The sequence below is a fragment of the Sodiomyces alcalophilus genome (genome assembly GCF_042370955.1).
Source record: "Sodiomyces alcalophilus JCM 7366 unplaced genomic scaffold ACRALscaffold_3, whole genome shotgun sequence".
NCBI lineage: Eukaryota > Fungi > Ascomycota > Sordariomycetes > Glomerellales > Plectosphaerellaceae > Sodiomyces > Sodiomyces alcalophilus.
The window spans coordinates 573399-591126 of record NW_027263534.1 but is presented as its reverse complement, the minus strand read 5'-3'; the positions used below and the strand labels follow the sequence as shown (position 1 = coordinate 591126).

General features: G+C 57.8%; 7 protein-coding genes and 2 non-coding genes across 9 annotated transcripts; 5 read left to right on the top strand and 4 right to left on the bottom strand.

Moving 5' to 3' along the window:
* Window positions 1-31: 31 nt before the first annotated feature.
* Window positions 32-2088, top strand: ACRALDRAFT_1062388 (uncharacterized protein). Its single transcript, XM_071016599.1, has 4 exons — window positions 32-462; window positions 552-616; window positions 745-874; window positions 960-2088. Exons 1-4 carry the CDS (start codon window positions 394-396, stop codon window positions 1806-1808), a joined length of 1113 nt encoding a protein of 370 aa, XP_070875713.1. The 5' UTR covers window positions 32-393; the 3' UTR covers window positions 1809-2088.
* A 1251-nt stretch (window positions 2089-3339) lies between these two features.
* ACRALDRAFT_1062387 (glycoside hydrolase family 2 protein) lies at window positions 3340-6025 on the top strand (the record flags this gene model as incomplete). Its single annotated transcript, XM_071016598.1, has 2 exons — window positions 3340-3867; window positions 3950-6025. The coding sequence occupies 2 exons, from the start codon at window positions 3340-3342 to the stop codon at window positions 6023-6025; spliced, it is 2604 nt and encodes an 867-aa protein (XP_070875712.1).
* A 190-nt stretch (window positions 6026-6215) lies between these two features.
* Window positions 6216-7404, bottom strand: ACRALDRAFT_1069450 (uncharacterized protein; the record flags this gene model as incomplete). Its single annotated transcript, XM_071017673.1, has 2 exons — window positions 6216-7141; window positions 7200-7404. 2 exons carry the CDS (start codon window positions 7402-7404, stop codon window positions 6216-6218), a joined length of 1131 nt encoding a protein of 376 aa, XP_070875711.1.
* A 446-nt stretch (window positions 7405-7850) lies between these two features.
* Window positions 7851-9813, bottom strand: ACRALDRAFT_2103133 (uncharacterized protein; the record flags this gene model as incomplete). Its single annotated transcript, XM_071023130.1, has 3 exons — window positions 7851-8177; window positions 8244-9297; window positions 9353-9813. The coding sequence occupies 3 exons, from the start codon at window positions 9811-9813 to the stop codon at window positions 7851-7853; spliced, it is 1842 nt and encodes a 613-aa protein (XP_070875710.1).
* A 2296-nt stretch (window positions 9814-12109) lies between these two features.
* ACRALDRAFT_2033983 (uncharacterized protein) lies at window positions 12110-12610 on the bottom strand. Its single transcript, XM_071020745.1, has one exon. The coding sequence runs from the start codon at window positions 12573-12575 to the stop codon at window positions 12375-12377; it is 201 nt and encodes a 66-aa protein (XP_070875709.1). The 5' UTR covers window positions 12576-12610; the 3' UTR covers window positions 12110-12374.
* A 192-nt stretch (window positions 12611-12802) lies between these two features.
* ACRALDRAFT_t131 lies at window positions 12803-12874 on the top strand. Its single transcript has one exon. It is a non-coding gene; the product is annotated as a tRNA-Gln (tRNA).
* Window positions 12875-13393: 519 nt separating this feature from the next.
* On the bottom strand, window positions 13394-15332 carry ACRALDRAFT_1062383 (uncharacterized protein). The gene has a single exon (XM_071016597.1). It carries the CDS (start codon window positions 15223-15225, stop codon window positions 13684-13686), a length of 1542 nt encoding a protein of 513 aa, XP_070875708.1. The 5' UTR covers window positions 15226-15332; the 3' UTR covers window positions 13394-13683.
* Window positions 15333-16027: 695 nt separating this feature from the next.
* On the top strand, window positions 16028-16099 carry ACRALDRAFT_t132. Its single transcript has one exon. It is a non-coding gene; the product is annotated as a tRNA-Gln (tRNA).
* A 1071-nt stretch (window positions 16100-17170) lies between these two features.
* Window positions 17171-17476, top strand: ACRALDRAFT_210668 (uncharacterized protein; the record flags this gene model as incomplete). Its single annotated transcript, XM_071023306.1, has 1 exon — window positions 17171-17476. A coding segment is annotated over one exon (306 nt), but the record flags the coding sequence as incomplete, so codon positions are not given.
* Window positions 17477-17728: the final 252 nt, after the last annotated feature.

Below are 17728 nucleotides of genomic sequence, written 5' to 3'. Positions count from 1 at the left end.
AAGGACGTAGGTAATAATGCATCACCACCACGAACCGAACCACTCATACATAGCATCTCCGCCCACCCAAGCCATATCCACAAATCCACATACTCCAGTCATACGACTCCCCTCCAAGAGCGAGGAGCGACCTCAACGTCGCATTCCTCCGCCCTATCCATCTACACGTACTATTCTCCGCCGCATCGTCTCATGCCCTCCGTGTCTGCTTCATTCAGCTTGCTGCCTCCACCAAAGCTCGGATTCGCATCGCCAGTCTCGACGTTTTTCTCCTTTCCCGACGCGTCGGACATCTTTGACGATTCCAACGACTTTGTCGAGACGCGCAGACGACCTCACGTCTACTCCGAACGCTAGGCACAGGCTTCCTCTCGGTCCGCCCTCGCCGCCACCATGACGAGGCCGCGCAAGTCGAGCGCCGCCAGCGAAGAGAGCGACGGCACCGTAATGGCCGGCGACCAGGTGCGACTTTCCCCGAGACCAGGGAAGGGAAGAAATAAGGAAACGAAAGGGACGGAAAAAAACGAGCTGACAGTATTGGGGTCCTCTAGGAGCTGGACAGCATGTACGACTACTTGGCCAAGATCATCCTCCTTGGACCCAGCGGGTCGGGAAAGTACGTACTACAACACCCCTATCAACCAGGCAAGGCAAGAGCGTGATGCGAATGCAATGGCAAATCGCGTATACCGATGCGATGCGGTGCAGATGTGGACGCTGACATATCCTCCACGGCTCCCGCAGGTCGTGTCTCCTCCACCGGTTCGTCAAAAACGAATGGCGCATCCTCTCGTCACAGACCATCGGCGTTGAGTTTGCAAGCAAGATCATCAAAGTCGGCACCGGCACACGGCGGAAACGCATCAAACTACAGGTGAGGCAGAGTCTTATTGTGGAACATTCCTTGGGGCTGGTGGAGAGAGGCAAAGGACTGACGATACCGAACGACCATCCCATAGCTCTGGGACACGGCCGGCACAGAACGATTCCGATCCGTCTCGCGATCCTACTACCGCGGCGCGGCAGGCGCCCTCCTGGTGTACGACATCACCTCACACGCCACGTTTCGCGGCCTGGCGCCTTTCCTCAACGACGCCCGGGCGCTGGCGAGCCCGAACCTCTCCATCATCCTCGTGGGCAACAAGCTGGACCTGACGTCCGACCACCCCGTTGACCACTACAGCGCCCACAACGGCAACAACACGCAGCAACAGCACCCGCACCTGCATCACATGCCGCCGCCGCCGCTCTCGACACCCAGCAGCGTGGGCTCGAACTGGATGGGCGCCACGCCCAGCTCGGTGGGGACGGCAACGGGCATGGGAACACTGGGACGGGGGTCCAAGGCGACGGAAGCACCGGAGGGGAGGGAAGTGAGCGCGGCGGAAGCGAGCCGGTGGGCCAGCACGGTCAACGTGCCGGTGGTGATGGAGGCGAGCGCGCTGAGCGGCGAAGGCGTGGACGAGATCTTTGGGCGGCTGGCGCGCATGATCCTGACCAAGATCGAGCTGGGCGACATTGACCCGGACGACCCGATGAGCGGGATCCAGTACGGCGACGGGGGAGGGGGGTACGGCGGGTACGGCGGGTGGAACGCCGGGGCCAGCGACGTGGCGAGCGTCAAGAGCTCCATGACCTCGGCGACTCTCGACGAGGCCGGGCTGAGGAGGCGGGGTGTGGGAGGCGGCGGTGGAGGGAGGGGGAGGACGAGGGGCGGGCGGCCGGGGACCAGTAATTGGGGCGGGTTGAGGGAGTGGGAGGAGGTGTTTACGTTGAGCAGTCGGCGGAGAGGGGGCAATTGCTGTTGAAGGGGGTAGTAGTAATGGCGGGAGGACCGTTGACGGCATGGCATCACTTGAGAAAGCGACGAAAGGGCGGGATGGGTGTGCATGGCGTTTCAAGGCGAGACCACGATACCTTCTTTTTTTTTGTCTTTTCTTTATCTTTCCTCTTTTCCTTTCTTCACCTTGGCATGGAAAAGGAGACGGACCACATTACCTACACGACGCAGCTGGAGGCGAACTGTACAGACAAACTGTACGTTGTACAGCCACTTTTAATAAAAGCCCTAATATATACTATACATACATGTAATGATTTGACCATGTCGTGTTCTCCTATGTCTTGTTACTATTATTATTATTCCACCTCTTTGTTGGCCTTGTGATTCGACAACCTATGCTACTGCATCCAGCGCCTATACTTCAGGTCTTATAACATTGTCGACTCGAATACAACGATGGACTGATCAGTATGCATGCATCGCTCCTCGTACCCTTGGACCTGTTCCCTTTCCATACCCAGGGAGGGAGAAGCTCCTTTCGTCTCGGCTTACCCGCCACCACTCTGTTAGACGCCGATAAATGAACCTGCCGCTGATCTCGCTGATGCACAAGTGTCAGACTACCGTAACAGGTCATCGGAGCAGTCCGTTCCGCGGTTATGCCACATGGGTTGGTGGGTCGGTCTTGAATAAGAGTGGTCGCCGGCCTTCCATGGTTGTTCCGAGCGCGGAGCGGAACTGGCCTGCGAGATGCATCGCGGATGGAAACTCTCCGTCGACGTGATTGGCGAAGAGGGGGATTGTGGATGTTGTGAGATTGGTGCGGATGGCTGTCGTAGATCCCTTGACTGTTGTTTGGCGGTGTGTCTGTAGTGAAACGCGACGTAGGATATTGCTCAACCCCAAGTCACTCGTATAGGAATAGATTGGATAATACACACGCGTAGCAGAGACAATACGTATATAAGATAGATACCTTAGCTAATATACGCCTTACTTGCCTAGCCCAGTATGCTTCTTACCGGTGTAGGTACTTTGTGCGAGTTACTTCTTGATTGACGTCATGCACGTCAACACCCCTCATCTACCCCTCGTCATACGTTCACTCCCGTTTCCTCCCTTTACGCCACAACACCATCGTCACATCACCCACAATGCAAACAATAAGCGACGGACATCTCCATCCCATCCTAACCAGCTGGCCTAGCGGTCTAACTAGCTCATCTTGGTCACCTAACGCCAACCACGGACACTAGTGAGCTACCCTGGAGACAGGGGTTCAGGATCCAACACCTACACGCCCCTGTCCTGAGTGCAACCTCGCGTCTAGCCTCTCACCTCGACTGTCCGACTTACACGATAGTTGCCTAGCTTTTTCCTGTTATACATATCTTCTTCCCCTTTGGCTTCTACTCCTACCTTCCCTCCCTCTCTCCTTATTTATTTACCTCCCTCCCAGTGACTTCTCGTCATCCCCTTTCCCCCCCTCGAATTTCTGGCGTTCCGCGAACCCCTGGGATCTCTACCATCTCAAGGAAAGGAAAAGAGAACAGACAATGGCGCGTCAAGTTCACCCCATCAGCCAAAATTGGCTGTTCAAACAAGCAGACAAGGAAGACGCCTCCTTCCTCCCCGTCGCCCAATTCCCAACAAACGTCCACCTCGACCTCCTCCACCATAAGATCATCCCCGATCCCTTCATAGGCAAAAATGAGCTCGAGGTCCAATGGGTCGGCGAAACCCGTTGGTCATACAAGACCTCTTTCTCTACCCCCGCGTCTGCCCTGCCGCTGTCACGGGGAACCAAGGCCGTCCTGGCCTTCGATGGCCTCGACACCTTTGCCACCGTCGTGCTCAACGGCACCACCATCCTCGAGACCGAGAACATGTTCGTGCCAGAGCGCGTAGACGTCACCTCGCTCCTTCGTACGGGAGACTCGCCCGACGAAAACGTGCTCGAAATCACCTTCGACAGCGCCTATCTCCGCGGTTGGGAGCTAGTCGAGAAATACCCGAATCATAAATGGGGAGGCTGGAACGGTGACAATTCGAGGTTTGCTGTGCGGAAAGCCCAGTACCACTGGGTAAGTCTAAAGTCCAGTGTACCCTCACATGACCTTCGCAAAACCGTCCTGACTAACACGCTGTCTCTGTCCCCTTAACTAGGGCTGGGACTGGGGTCCGACTCTGCTGACCTGCGGCCCCTGGAGACCCATCCACCTTGAGGTATACCAATCCCGCATCGCAGACCTCTACGCTCGCACCACCGTCGACGACTCCCTCAAGTCGGCCACTGTTGTCGCCCATGCCGAGATTGAGGGCGAAGCCACCCGCATCCGCTTCGAACTATCATCCCTCGACGGCTCCACCTCCATCGTCGCATCCGAGACGGTCGACGTCACCACCGATACCTCGGTCTCGGCCACCTTTCACGTCGAGAACCCGGCGCTGTGGTATCCCATCCGCTACGGCAAGCAGCCCCTCTACTCCCTCAAAGCGACCCTCCTGGACGCCAACGACGCCGAGACCGACACGGCGTCCAAGAGGATCGGCATCCGCAAGGCCGAGCTGGTCCAGCAGCCCCTCGAGGACCAGCCCGGCACCTCCTTCTTCTTCCGCATCAACAACATCCCCATCTTCTGCGGCGGCAGCGACTGGATCCCCGCCGACAGCTTTATCCCCCGCATCTCCCGCGACCGCTACTACGACTGGATCCGTCTCATGGCCGACGGCAACCAGTTCATGATCCGCGTCTGGGGAGGCGGCATCTACGAGGAAGAGGCCTTCTACGACGCCTGCGACGAGCTCGGCATCCTCGTCTGGCAGGACTTTATGTTCGGCTGCGGCAACTACCCGGCCTGGCCCGAACTGCTCGACTCGATCCGCCGCGAGGCCGACGCCAACCTCCGCCTGCTTCGCCATCACCCGTCTCTCGTCATCTGGGCCGGCAACAACGAGGACTACCAGTACGCCGAAGGGGAGAACCTCACCTGGGACAAGTCCGACACCGACCCCGAGAACTGGCTCCGCACCGACTTCCCCGCCCGCTACATCTACGAGAAACTCCTCCCCGACGCCTGCGCCTCGCTGATCCCGGACGTGCCCTACCACCCGGGCAGCCCCTGGGGCGGCGCCGACACCCGCGACCCCACCATCGGCGACATCCACCAGTGGAACGTCTGGCACGGGACCCAGGAGAAGTACCAAAACTTCGACAAGCTGGGCGGCCGCTTCGTCTCCGAGTTTGGCATGCAGGCCTTCCCCTCGGTCAAGACCATCGACGCCTACCTGCCCCTGGGCCGGGACGACCCGGACCGGTACCCGCAGTCGTCCACCGTCGACTTCCACAACAAGGCCGAAGGCCACGAGCGCCGCATCGGCCTCTACCTCGTCGAGAACTTCCGCTACGGCCCGGACCCGCTCGAGCAGTTCGTCTACACCACCCAGCTCATGCAGGCCGAGTGCCTCGCCTCGGCCTACCGCCTGTGGAAACGCCAGTGGAAGGGCCCCGGCCGCGAGTACTGCGCCGGCGCCCTCGTGTGGCAGACCAACGACTGCTGGCCCGTCACCTCGTGGGCCATCTGCGACTACTACCTGCGGCCCAAGCACGCCTACTACACCGTCAAGCGCGAGATGGCCCCGCTGTCCGTCGGCGTCACCCGCCGGGAACACCACCACCCGCGGGACAAGTACACGCGCGTGCGCATTGACCGGTCCACGCGCATCGAGGTGTGGGCGTCCAACCTGGAGCTCGAGGCCGTCGAGGGCAAGGTCGACTGCGTCGTGCGCGTCTGGGACGTCGAGACGGGCGAGTGCACCCACGACATGGTGGCGGCGCGCCAGGTCGACATCCCGCCCAACCGCTCCACCGAGCTTGTGGCCATGGACGTGCCCGTGCGGAACCCGGGCGCGGGGGAGGAGGCCCGCGCCGTCGTCGCCGCCTACCTCGTCTCGTCGGCCGACGGGTCCCAGCTCGCGCGCTACGTCAACTGGCCCGAGCCGCTCAAGTACCTGCACCTCCAGAAGCCCAAGAAGCTGGTCGCCGAGCTGGCCCGCGACAACTCGGTCGTTCGCGTGAGCGCCGAGGTTCCCGTCAAGGGGCTGGCGTTGGAGTGCGACGACGACAATGTCGTGTTTGGCGACAACCTGGTGGATATCGTCCCGGGGGAGGTGGTGGAGATTCCCGTCAAGGGGGCTACCGCGGGGACCAAGATCGAGACACGGTACCTGGGTATGATATGAGATGGGGCCGGGAGGTAGAGGATTCAAAAAATAGGAGACGATAGGCGGTAACAAGGAATGAAACCCAACCAGGCGGGACACCGGATCGTGTTGGTCGCCCAAGGGATTAGTCGATACATACACACGCATTCAATAGACAGGGTTCTGCTGCTTTAGAGCCCAATCTCCCTATCCCCCCTTGGTACGCACGTCAAGTCAAGGGGTTGATCAGGGGCTGTCCATTATGCCACCGCTTGATGTTCTCGACCTGCTGGGCATACCACGCGTCCAAGGTGTCCTGCTCGACATAGCCCATATGCGGCGTCAAGACGACGTCGCTCCTGCCGTCCTGGCCCCATTTCGTGGTGCGCCACTCGCTGTCGAAAGGCAGAGGTTCGAGCGAGAAGACGTCCAGCGCCGCAGCACGAATCCCTCCCTTTTTCAGCACATCCAGTAAATCCGCTTCCTCAATAAGCGGTCCCCGCGACGTGTTGACCAGGATGGCCGTCTTCTTCATCCGTCTCAGGTCATCAGCCGCAATCAACCCCCTCGACCGCTCCGACAGGACCAGGTGCACGGAGACCACGTCGGACTCGGCAAACAGCGCCGTCCGGTCGACGGCCCGGAAGGTCTTCTCGCCAGGTTCCACGCCGGAAATCTCGACGGGGAGACCCATCTCGACGGCGCGCTGGTCGGCCTGCTCCTGCGTGAGGTTGGGGCTCCAGGCGGCGACGCGCATGCCAAAGGCGAGGTGCATTGTCCGGGCCGTGGCGGCGCCGAGGCGTCCCAGCCCCACGACGCCGAGGGTCTTTCCTGCCAGGCCCACTGCGATGCCGGTCTGCCAGAGGCCGGACTTGACGGCGGCGTCGTCGCGGGCGAGGCCGCGCGCGGCGGCGAGGATGAGGGCGGCGGCGTGCTCGGTGGTGCTGGTGCTGTTGGCTGCGCCGGGCGGGGCGGAACCGGCGCGGGCGCGGGCGGCGGTGGCGCTGTCTGTGGTTCCGGCTACGGGGATGCCGGCGGCGGAGAGGGCGGGGAGGTCGAGGGAGGCGTTGCGGAGGCCGGTGGTGAGGAGGAGGCGGAGGTGGGGGAGGCGGGAGATGAGGTCTTTGGGGAAGGGGGTGCGTTCGCGCATGGTGCCTTGGCTCGCGTTAGTCAGGGACGGGGCCAGGGAATGCGAGGCCTAGGGGGAACACACATATGACGTGGAACGGCTCGAGACGGCGCACGAGGGCTTCCTTGACGTGTTGCGGGGTGTCGGGGTGGCCCCACGGTGAGAGGGTGTCGCGGAAGGGAGTTACGGAGAAGATGGTCCTGTCGAGGGTGTTGAAGTGAGGGATGGAGATGCCTTGGTAGTCGTCCAAGACGGCGATTTTCCATCGCTGTCCCGTGGCGGATGCCATGATGTTGATCTCGACGATGGGATATGGAGACAGACAGTGTTGAGAACGTTTAGGAAGTTAAGTTGATACGATTAGATGTGACGAAGCCTATATGGGAAAGGTAAAAGTGGAAGATGTGGCAGTAATAAGGACACAGCAGAATAAGGAGATGAAGAGGGTGAGGTACAGCATCCCGTGTCGAGATGCCGAGTCGATATCGGAGTCGACGATAAGCGATAAGCACCAATCTCGGTTACCACCAGAAATGACGTAATGGATGATGGACAACTGCATAATCCGTTCAATGTACAGTAACTCGTATAACTGCATACATACACAGCGCGCCTATATAACGGGTATATCATTATAACCACTCGCACCTTTTCTCCCTTCTGTTTCACGAAGTCGCCCTCCAAGATATCCCACGGAATATACGCGCTTCAAATACGCAACGCACCGCACCACTGTTACACCTTCTCCTCCAGAGCCTGCTTCTCGGCGGCGGTAGGCTGGTTGGAACCAATAAACTCGGTCTTCTTGAGCATGTTGAGCTTGTCCTCCTTGTCGTCGAGGTGACGGAAGCAGAACCAAAAGGCAATGCCGGCGACGAAGGCGATGACGGCGATGGAGCAGTAGTTCCACACGAGAAGCGGGTCCTCGGACAGCGGGGTCCAGGCCTGGCCGATGGCCGAGGAGAAGGCCGTCATGAACAGGTTGACCGACATGACGAGGGACTTCATGTTTTCGGGCGCCTTGGCAAAGGCGTATTCGTACGAGCTGACGTTGGTGAAGATCTGGAACAGGAAGACGAAAGGTCAGCGACGGAAACAAATTGAAGCGACAACAGCGTGGCTACATACCTCGGCGATACCGACCAACACGTAGGGCAAGCACTGGGCCCAGACGTTGATGGGCGCCTTGAGGCCCTCCTCGGCGCAGGTGTTGGCGTACCAGCCGCACGGCGACATCTCGTAGATGTAGTACTGCATGACGCAGGCGGCAATCATACTGGCACTGGCAAAGAAGAAGCCGACGGTCATACGCTTGATAGGGGTAAAGGCGATGCCCATGTTGCGCAGGCCCGGGTAGACGATGCGGTCCATGATGGGGACGATGATGATGATGCTGATGGGGTTCAGGTTCTGGATCAGGTCGTTGGGGGCGCCGTTGAGCTGCATGGTGGCGGCCTGCGAGGTGAGGTTGCTGGTCATCTGGCTGTAGGCGAGGAAGAAGACGGGGAGGAAGAGGAAGACCTTGCAGGCGAGCAGGCCGCGCTTGACCTCGTCGACCCAGGCGTCGTCGTAGGTCATCCACTTGGGGCGGTCGGCGACGGGGACGTTGGAGGGCTTGGAGCGCTCCCAGTCCATGCGGAAGGCGGCGGGGGAGCGCTTCCTGGTGTAGAAGAACATTTGGAAGAACTTTTCGAGGACGGAGCCGGTGGGCGGGGTCAGGTGGTAGTGCTTCTTGTTGACGGCGAGGACGACGGGGGCGAGGAGGAAGAGGATGGTGGGCAGGAGGAAGGCGAGGTAGAAGGAGTGGTAGCGCTCGGTGAAGACCATGGAGATTTGGCCGGCGACGGAGCCGATGTTGATGGCAAAGTAGAACCACAGGAACAGGCGCGAGTTTGTGATGGCCGGGTCGACGATCTCGCGCTTGCCGTCGTCGCGCACGACGACGCGCAGGCGGGTGTCGCGGTTCTGCTCGGCCAGGAGCGGCGAGATGTTGGCCTTGAAGAAGCCGGTGCCGGTGCAGAGGAGGACGAGGCCGACGATGAAGGCGCCGAAGGCTCCGCTGGGGTTCTGGAGGACCTGGGGGATAGCGGCGATGGTGAGGACGACGTGGGCGAGGGTCGACACGACGATGGCGATGTGGATGGTCCAGTAGCGGCCAAACTTGGCGTCCGCCATCCAGGCACTGTCAGGTCAGCGGTTTTGTTTTTATTGATTTTCAAAAAGGACTTCTAACACACCCAACGAGAGGCATCAGGTAGGCCCAAAACTGGTTGAAGAGGTTGATGCCCTGCGAGGCGCGCTGCCCCATGCCCAGGGCACCGGGGATCATCTCGCCCGAAGGGTCCAGGGGCGCGCCGGTGGTCGAGCCGGGAGGCATGGGCCGCTGGACAAAGTTTGTGTAGAGGACGGCGGAGCCGTAGTAGGAGAAGCGCTCGCACAGCTCGGCAAAGGCGATGGTGTAGACGCCCCATTGCAGGGGACTGGACACGCGGGGCAGGGTGCGCAGGTCCTCGTCGGTCGGGGTATCCTCGTAGACGCCCTCGTCGAGGCTGGGGCGCGAGCCGTCGGCCGTCTCTTTCTTGGTGACGTCGACGGTGCCCTCGCCGACGTGGATTTCCTTGTGGGTGCCCTGGACGGCGGCGTCGGGCACGCTGGCCTTGGCGACCTCGGCCGTTTCTTGACCGACGTTGGCGCTCATGATGCGATCTGTGTGAATCGGTGGGATTTCCGTATAGCGTACGGCGAGCGAGTCTGGTGGCCAGTCGGGAAACGGGAAAGGTTGTAGAGTATGCCCCGCGTCCACTTGGGCTTAGGAGATAAAAAGCCACAGGAAACCGAAAACAAGCAGAGACAGACGACTCGGGGGCGACGCGGCGAACTTTATTAAATACCTGACACGACAGCGCCCAAAAGCGGGTATGGCCCTGACACACCCACACCCCGGACTAGTATTTGGGGCAACAAACTACGAGGCAAGGAAACGCAGCAAACGTGGAGAATCAGTTTCTCCTCCATACTTTCTCTGGGGTCGCCTCCACGACAGCTATTACCTCTTGGCAAACCATATTGCCGGAGATGGCAGTGAGCTATACAACGGCCTAGGTCATGGACTCTAGCGAATCATCAAACGGCGCAACTCGACTGGATCGGCAAGTCGCACGACGCGGAGGAGGATGGCGCAGGAAAAGGCAACGGACTGAATTCTACTGGCAGATTAGCTTTGAATGATTCCCCTCCCCGTCTCCTTTTCGCGCTCCTTAGAGGAAGGTCACGGCTACCTAATTAGGCAGGTCGTCTAGGACAGCGCAATGGTCGGGGTTGGTTCAATGGGAGGGCAAAGATGCACATGTAACCATGGAGTCATGACCTTCCTTGGCAGGCCGCCGGACCCGGCATTAGTAGCCGCCCATTCGTACTCGCCGACAGGTTGACAATGAGAGACGGACACTGGCCGGATTCCCATGTGCTTGCTGTGCGGCCACTGCGACCTTCCAGAAGCTGCCGAGGGGCCGCGGACAATGGCTGAGAGGAGTTGCGAGTGAAAGCGACCGCAGGGCCATTCATGAGAAGCATCTCGAGGAGGCTCCAGGTCTCGTACTCGGAGCCGTTCCTTCAGGACCTTTCCCTCCCTTGGCCATACTATAATAGTTGAGACTACATAGACAACCCGTGAAACCTCGGCGTATGTCCACCACCTTGGACAAGAGAAAAGTCCAGTCTGCTACTTACTCCCTTCGTTGCCACCCATTCATTCCGGAGTATTTACCTTCGGCATATCCCCTTGGCTTGCTTGGCTCCCGCTTTACTCGGCCAAAGCTTCAAACTAAGCTTTATCCGTACGACAGGCTGGAACTAAAAGGCCCTCCCCGCAAAAAAAGAAGAGAAAAAGAAGAAAAGGGCCGAAGATGGCCATAACGGGCAAAGTACAGCATCATGTGCCGGTAGGGCATGTGATGTTGAAGAGACGTTGGACTCGAAGACGGTCGCTTATAAGTCTCTCTCTCTGTCTCTCTTCGTTCAAATAAGGCCGATGTAAACCTCGACCCGTCATTCCACGAAATGAAACTACAACTGCGTATTCCTAAAAGAGATCCGCCCCGCCCATGCAAGCCGAGAGAGGCAACGGGATGGGCTTGATGTGGCTTGCGGGCCTTGCGGATAAGAGCGGCAGACGCTTTCATTGGATTGACCCCCAAGTTCCACCCCTGGTGGGTGGGGGACAATGACAATGCTTCTTACTCGTAGCACGTCGTGTCGTGTGAGCGAGTCGACGAGACGAGGCCAGGATCGGCCGCTACTCTCGTACGTAACAAAGACACAAAACGGTCGAGGACCTCGGTGTACCCAGTGACCCCCTGTCGGTGCGCCGCACACCATCGACGGATGAGGAAGCTGCGATTGAAGATGGCGGGCCAGTCGTTGTTCCACTGGCCAACCTGTCAGCTTGGACTCGGGGATTCGGCTTCCAAGCTGGACTGGCCATGGGAGACTGTCGGTTGGTTCGACTGCGGATAGATAAGGGACAAGACACCGCTTCGCCATCCCATTCCTTTGTTCGTCCAACAACATGTGTGGAATTACGCTGACGTGATCGCTATTCGACGCCCGACTAAGAAACATGACCTTCTCCCTTGTTCGTAAGGACTGTTGGATGTGTTGATTGCCCAGCGTCTAGAGACCCCTCTGTACTAGGGGATGGCTGGGCGACACGAGTCAGGCCTAGCCAGGGCCGTCAGGGCCAGTCAGGGGAGTCGTCGCCCTACCTGGGTTCCCTATTTCGGCAGTCGACTGAACCAACTGAGTATACTGTAATACGTACGAATAACGTTGTGGGATCCTTTTTTGCCCCATCCACCGCCTTTTTTTTTTTTTTTTTTTTTTTCCCCCTCCACAGGTTCGGGCAACGTTACCAATTTGGATACTTGACCGACCCATCGCCACGGATTCTGGCCAACTTCTGTGCAAGTACCCGTAGGTCGAGGCCATGGATGCCAAGGCAGAATTCATAGTGTACCACCCGCCCCCTAGCCAAACTGGATACTCCATCTCAATTTCCCCGTCGTGGCGAGCGAAGCCCTCTGGTGATTTCGCGTCCACATGAGAGCCGCCCATTCACGTACCTGGGCTCGGTCCAAGTATCGATACTGCTGCTGGGCTGGTCACCTCCCGACGTGGACCGACGGTTCGGTGGGTGGCCCCGACGTGTGTTGGATGTAAGCAGAACGACTCACGTGCTGTGATGATTGAGTACGGATACGTCTAGAGAGGCAAAGAAGTGCGTTGCATCCGCCGGATCCTTATTCGTAATTCGATATGCCTCCAGGAACGGCGCATATCAGCAGTCCACACAAAACATCGGAGCATCGCGTTAGGACATCTTATTTGCATAGGTTCTCGGGCCGTGGGAAGCCGAGCAACTACTCGCTGCTGACGGTGGAGGCGGACCATAGGGCCTGCCATGGTTATCTGGCGCTACTGTTGCGTATAGAATAAGGCATTCGTTGGCTGTTGATGTTGTGGGAACGATCACTGTTCTCCAAAGACTGTTGGTCAAATTCCTGGGCATTGAACATGGGGATCCACTTTTAAGTGCCTCGTTAGCCAGTGATGGTTCTACTAAATTCCTCCCCACATTCTCTCTATCCATATAAGACTGGCTAAGATACATGAATCATAACCAATCACAAGGTCTAATAGTCTAATGGTTAGGACATGAGATTCTGATTCTCAGAGTCCAGGTTCGATTCCTGGTTAGACCTGCCCATTCTTTTTTGCAAAGTTTCCTTTTTCCTTCTTTTTTTTCTTTTTTTTTACCTCGCCATATATTCACGAAATTAAACTTCCACCATGTGGGTAGATAGGACCGTTTGAATCTTGCTAAACTCGCAAGCTGTGAATGCTCCGAGACGTGTCTTGAGGATGGCCTGTTCAGCATCATGATATTGGTGACGACAACCTGGCCATATATGCCTGGTATAAGCCTGGGTGGAATGAGAATAGCATCCCGAGGACTACATGAATCTCACTCTGCATAGAACTTGCAGTGGTGACCAGGTCAAGATCACATCAGATCCCTGGCTCGCATGATGACTGTCGGATGTTCTCTCTCTCTCCTTACCAGAGGCTCTTGAACTTGGCCTGCTCTCAAGCCTGGAAATCCGAGACGAAATCCTCTCCCACACTCCGGACACCACATGCCTCTCTTCAAGAGCATCCGGTGTATTGTTCACATGGGCATTCAGGTATATGTTGTTTCTCCCTCACTCACGTCAATATGTCCGAGCCTTCCAGCGGCCTGATTTTGCGCCATACATGCCCTTTGGAAAAGGACTCCAATGGCAGCGTTTCTTGGTGCCACAGGGATGTGGTACAGCTATGAAGTATTAGAAGGCGTCTCTTTATAAAGTAATCCTAAAGTCCAACTGGCCACCTGGCCATCTGTTCCGGCAATTCCAACAGGCATGGTAACATGCGCACGTGTCCATGGTATCAAGTCCCTCCATTTGGCGGACAACACTGTCTGCCCACGTTCATGTATACAAGCCCTTCAAGCCGATGCCAACAACTCTCATTCGCTCTTGGACCTCGAACTGGGCATTATATACTTCATGCCATCGGTCAAACTGCCAAAGAACAGCGCCCTGAGATCGGTCACAATGTTCTCCCTCCCGTACCACGGTCCCTCCCGCGTGACCAGCGGGAGACGGTCGTACGCGCGAACGAAATACCCGCTCTTCATGTCAATGACGGGATACCGCGGCGCGTTCGCCTTCTCCTCGGCAGACAGCACGGGCGCAAAGTACGCGGCACCGACCGCCCGCGCGCGCTTGATGACCTTGATCGCGAGACGCGCCATGGCGTCGGCCCCGGGCGTCCAGCTGCCGGCCACGTAGCCGATGATGGCGACCGCGTTGGGCACCCCTTCGAGCATGCAGCCGCGCCAGCAGTACGTCTCGCCCGCGCGGACCGGCTTGCCGTCCACCGAGAGGTCGATGGTGCCGAACAGCTCGACGTGGAGGCCCGTGGCGGTGACGATGATGTCGGCGGGGAGGAAGCGGCCCGAGCGCGTGCGGATGCCGTCCGGGAGGACCGTGTCAATGTGGTCCGTGACGACCTCGGCGTTGGGCTTGCGGAGCGCCTCGAAGAAGTCGCCGTCCGGGGACATGCAGAGGCGTTGCCGGAAAGGGTCGTACTTGGGGTTGAAGTGGACGTCGACGGGGTAGCCCGGGGGAAGCCTCTTGCGGGTCTCGGCGGTGAGGTAGCGGCGGCCGGCGCGCGGGAAGGTCAGAAGAAAGGAGACGAAGAGGGTCTCGACGATGAGGTCGCGGACCGAGGCCATCCAGTGGACGAGCCAGACGGGCAGGAACCGGCGGAGGAACTGGTCCATGGGGCTCTCGGCCGGGGGGCAAAAGACGAACGAAGGGCTCCGTTGGAGCATGGTGGTGTGGGATGCGGTGCGGGCCATGCTGGGGAAGAGGGTGATGGACGTGGCGCCGGAGCCGATGATGATGACGCGCTTGCCGGCGTGGTCGAGGTCTTCGGGCCACCACTGCGGGTGGGCGACGACGCCGGAAAAGTCGTTTATGCCGGGGATGTTGGCTTCGAGGGCGCGCTCGTACGAGTAGTAGCCGGTGCACATGAAGAGGAAGGGGGCCTTGAAGATCTTGCGGACGGGTCGGGGTTGGGCATCGGTGGCGTCGCCGTCGTGGTCCCGTCTTTCCTCGGGACCGACGTCAACCTCGAGGACCCAACGAGCCTCGTCCGAGTCCCAGTTGGCCGAGCGTACGCGGTGGTGGAGCCGGATGTGGCGGTCGATGCCCTGGGCGCGGACGGCGTCCTGCATGTAGTCGACGATGGCGGGCGCCTCGATGATGAGCCGGTCGTGGGTCCAGGGGTGCCAGGAGAAGCCAAAGGTGGTCATGCTGGCGTCGCAGCGGAAGCCGGGGTAGCGCCAGAAGGACCAGGTGCCGCCGATGACGTCGCGGCGGTCGAGGACGGCGAAGCTCGACCCGGGGAGCTCTTGCTTCACGCGGTAGGCGGCATTGATGCCAGAGAGACCCGCGCCCAGGATGAGCACGTCGAGGTGCTCGACTTCAGGGGATGCGGCCATGGTGCGCGGGGATGACGGCAGCGAGCGACGAGCGGTTGGTTTGCTGAGGCGTCGTCAAACTCTGCTGGTTCGCGAAAATGTCCGTCCTCCAACAATGCGTATCTCGACCGAGGCGGACATTCACAGTAAGCATTTTCATGTGATATTGGGACCCCTGGGACTGTTTCACCCCAATCACAGGCGGGAGTGGTGGAGATAAGATAAGACATTATCTAAGACAGGTACCTAAACAGGTACCTAAGTATTGACGGCGTTTCGTAAGCAATCGATGGATTACCTAAAATATTTGTCATCGTGTATAGTGGGTCGGTATTAATGACGACTGCCACCTACGCGAGGTAATTACTGCGTAATCACTTGTGCGTAGGTATGGCTGTGGGGTGGCGGTTTGCTAAGAATTGTCGGGATTTCTATTCCCGGGTTCGCGGATGATACCGACTTTTTAAGAACTGCACTAGATCAAGCTTCAACTTGGCGAAAATGCTCCATGCCTTTAAATGTCGTACAAATACGTGGGATTCGAGTATGCTAGTAGGTAATAAGAGACTATCGTGCGGAATAAACTGGACCTGTAACAACCATGATGAACTATGTGTATGGAATGAATGGTGAGGTGAGTTTATTTGTACGAATAATACCAGAGGCTTGGATGACTAAGGTCCGATCCGTCGGTTGATACCATGTATTCTCATTTTAACACCATTGGATATCAAAATCCCGCACTTTTACTTCCGAGCCATTTTGCCACGTAAGACTTCATAAGGCTAGCGAATGGGCTTTCAAACAACACTTGAAAACAAACGGTCTAATAGTCTAATGGTTAGGACATGAGATTCTGATTCTCAGAGTCCAGGTTCGATTCCTGGTTAGACCTGTTCTTAGTCGGGAGCTCGTCTCCCTTAATTTTTGCCTTTTGCCGATTTTTTGAGCTTTACATCAGAAAGAGGTTCAACCTTCACCCACTTCCTCCACACTACTGGCGTTTTGAGCCACAGCTGTTCTCGTCTCTCTTTTCTTTTTACATCTTGCGCACATGGGTTCCCAACGTAAACCACGCGGACGGTTCTCTTCGCAACCAGCAGGTGTCTGACCGTTTGACATTCCATCGACGAGCGAAGAGTCAGTCTTACACGCCGTCGTAGGTATTCGTCGTCATTAGACCCAGACGCGCCTATCCCCACCCAGCCTTTCGCCAGATTCGGCCCACTAGAAGCGAGGTAATATTGTACGATCCCACGGACACAAGCTGCATAATGATGATTATTGACGCCTTATTATTGACCGCCGACTTGTGCTCTACAACACTACGGCACAACGATGCGGCATCTTTCACTCTCCGCAATCCATCCTCGCTAGCTCCCCGCAAATCCGGGGAACTAGTCGGAGCCCGAAACGACCCGCCCGATACCCTGCTCTACCGCGTGCCTGGAGCCTTGTCCTGAACGACGGGCGAGCTATTGTTGCTATTCATAAGCATCGACCATGTCACAGGACGTACATGTAGTGTACAAGTCTTTGCTTGGCTTTGGGCTTGGACACTTGGTGGTACGACGGTACGTACCGAGTACGCGTCTCGCTACGCATTACGCGGCCACCCATTAGCATCACGTGGTCTCCCTTGGATATCGTCTTCATAGCTCTTCTTTCCCTTCTTTTTAGCCCTCTTCAGAGTCACCGCATGACACTCGTCTCGACTTCTCTGTTTGCGTCCAGAAAAATCATTGCCCCCAGAATTCGAGGGATATGATATCCCGCTACGTACCTACACTAACAATAGAGCAGTCTCGACGCCCCTAGTCTCTCGCTCGCCACGCCCCCACTCATGGATTGTCTTTTCCGGCTGACGATATCTCGTTTATCTCTGCGAGAATGATAGCTTCTGAGAAGGCCCCATCATCCCTGTCATGTACCCCGGATTCCTCCGCATCACCGTGCGCCCAAACAGCTGGGATGTATCGGAGATTTGCCCCCAGATCTGGAGCAACGCTATTCCACCAAGATTAGGTACGAATCCCAGGGGAAAGGAGGAAAGGGGTGGGAAGAAAAAAGCATCAACTGGCCTCGCCACGGGGCGAGGCGGGGCAAGATGGAAGATGGTGCCATTTCCCCAGACTACTCGACCTCTAGCTCCTGCTTTCAGTTCGACTTGCGGGGTGGCGTACTTCAGTTGCGTCGAGTAACGCGTGCTAGTGACACGAAGCTGGTAAGCTCTCCAGAGGTCGCCCAACGAGAAGTCCCGGCTCATCAGTAGGCTATGTACAATAGCTCCGGGCATCATTGCCAAGGTCGAAAACACATGGCAGATGGGCAAGGTCCCTGGATCCCTTGGCCCGAACCCATCCGTTGGGAACAGCAAGTCCAAAAAGAACCAATCGTGGCAATCCATCATCCTGGATGGCAGGGCTCACCTAATGCAGCCAAAGTCGCTGTTGCGGAGATCTGGCTCTACGCCACGGGCCCTTAGGGGCAAAGCTGACCGTTCACTTGGATACCGGATAATGAC

Coding starts and splice junctions, on each gene's coding strand:
- ACRALDRAFT_1062383 (XM_071016597.1), bottom strand. CDS start 15,225: ATGGCCGCATCCCCTGAAGTCGAGCACCTCGACGTGCTCATCCTGGGC.
- ACRALDRAFT_1062388 (XM_071016599.1), top strand. CDS start 394: ATGACGAGGCCGCGCAAGTCGAGCGCCGCCAGCGAAGAGAGCGACGGC. Junction 463..551: donor CCGTAATGGCCGGCGACCAG/GTGCGACTTTCC, acceptor GGGGTCCTCTAG/GAGCTGGACAGCATGTACGA. Junction 875..959: donor GGAAACGCATCAAACTACAG/GTGAGGCAGAGT, acceptor ACCATCCCATAG/CTCTGGGACACGGCCGGCAC.
- ACRALDRAFT_2033983 (XM_071020745.1), bottom strand. CDS start 12,575: ATGGCAGGCCCTATGGTCCGCCTCCACCGTCAGCAGCGAGTAGTTGCT.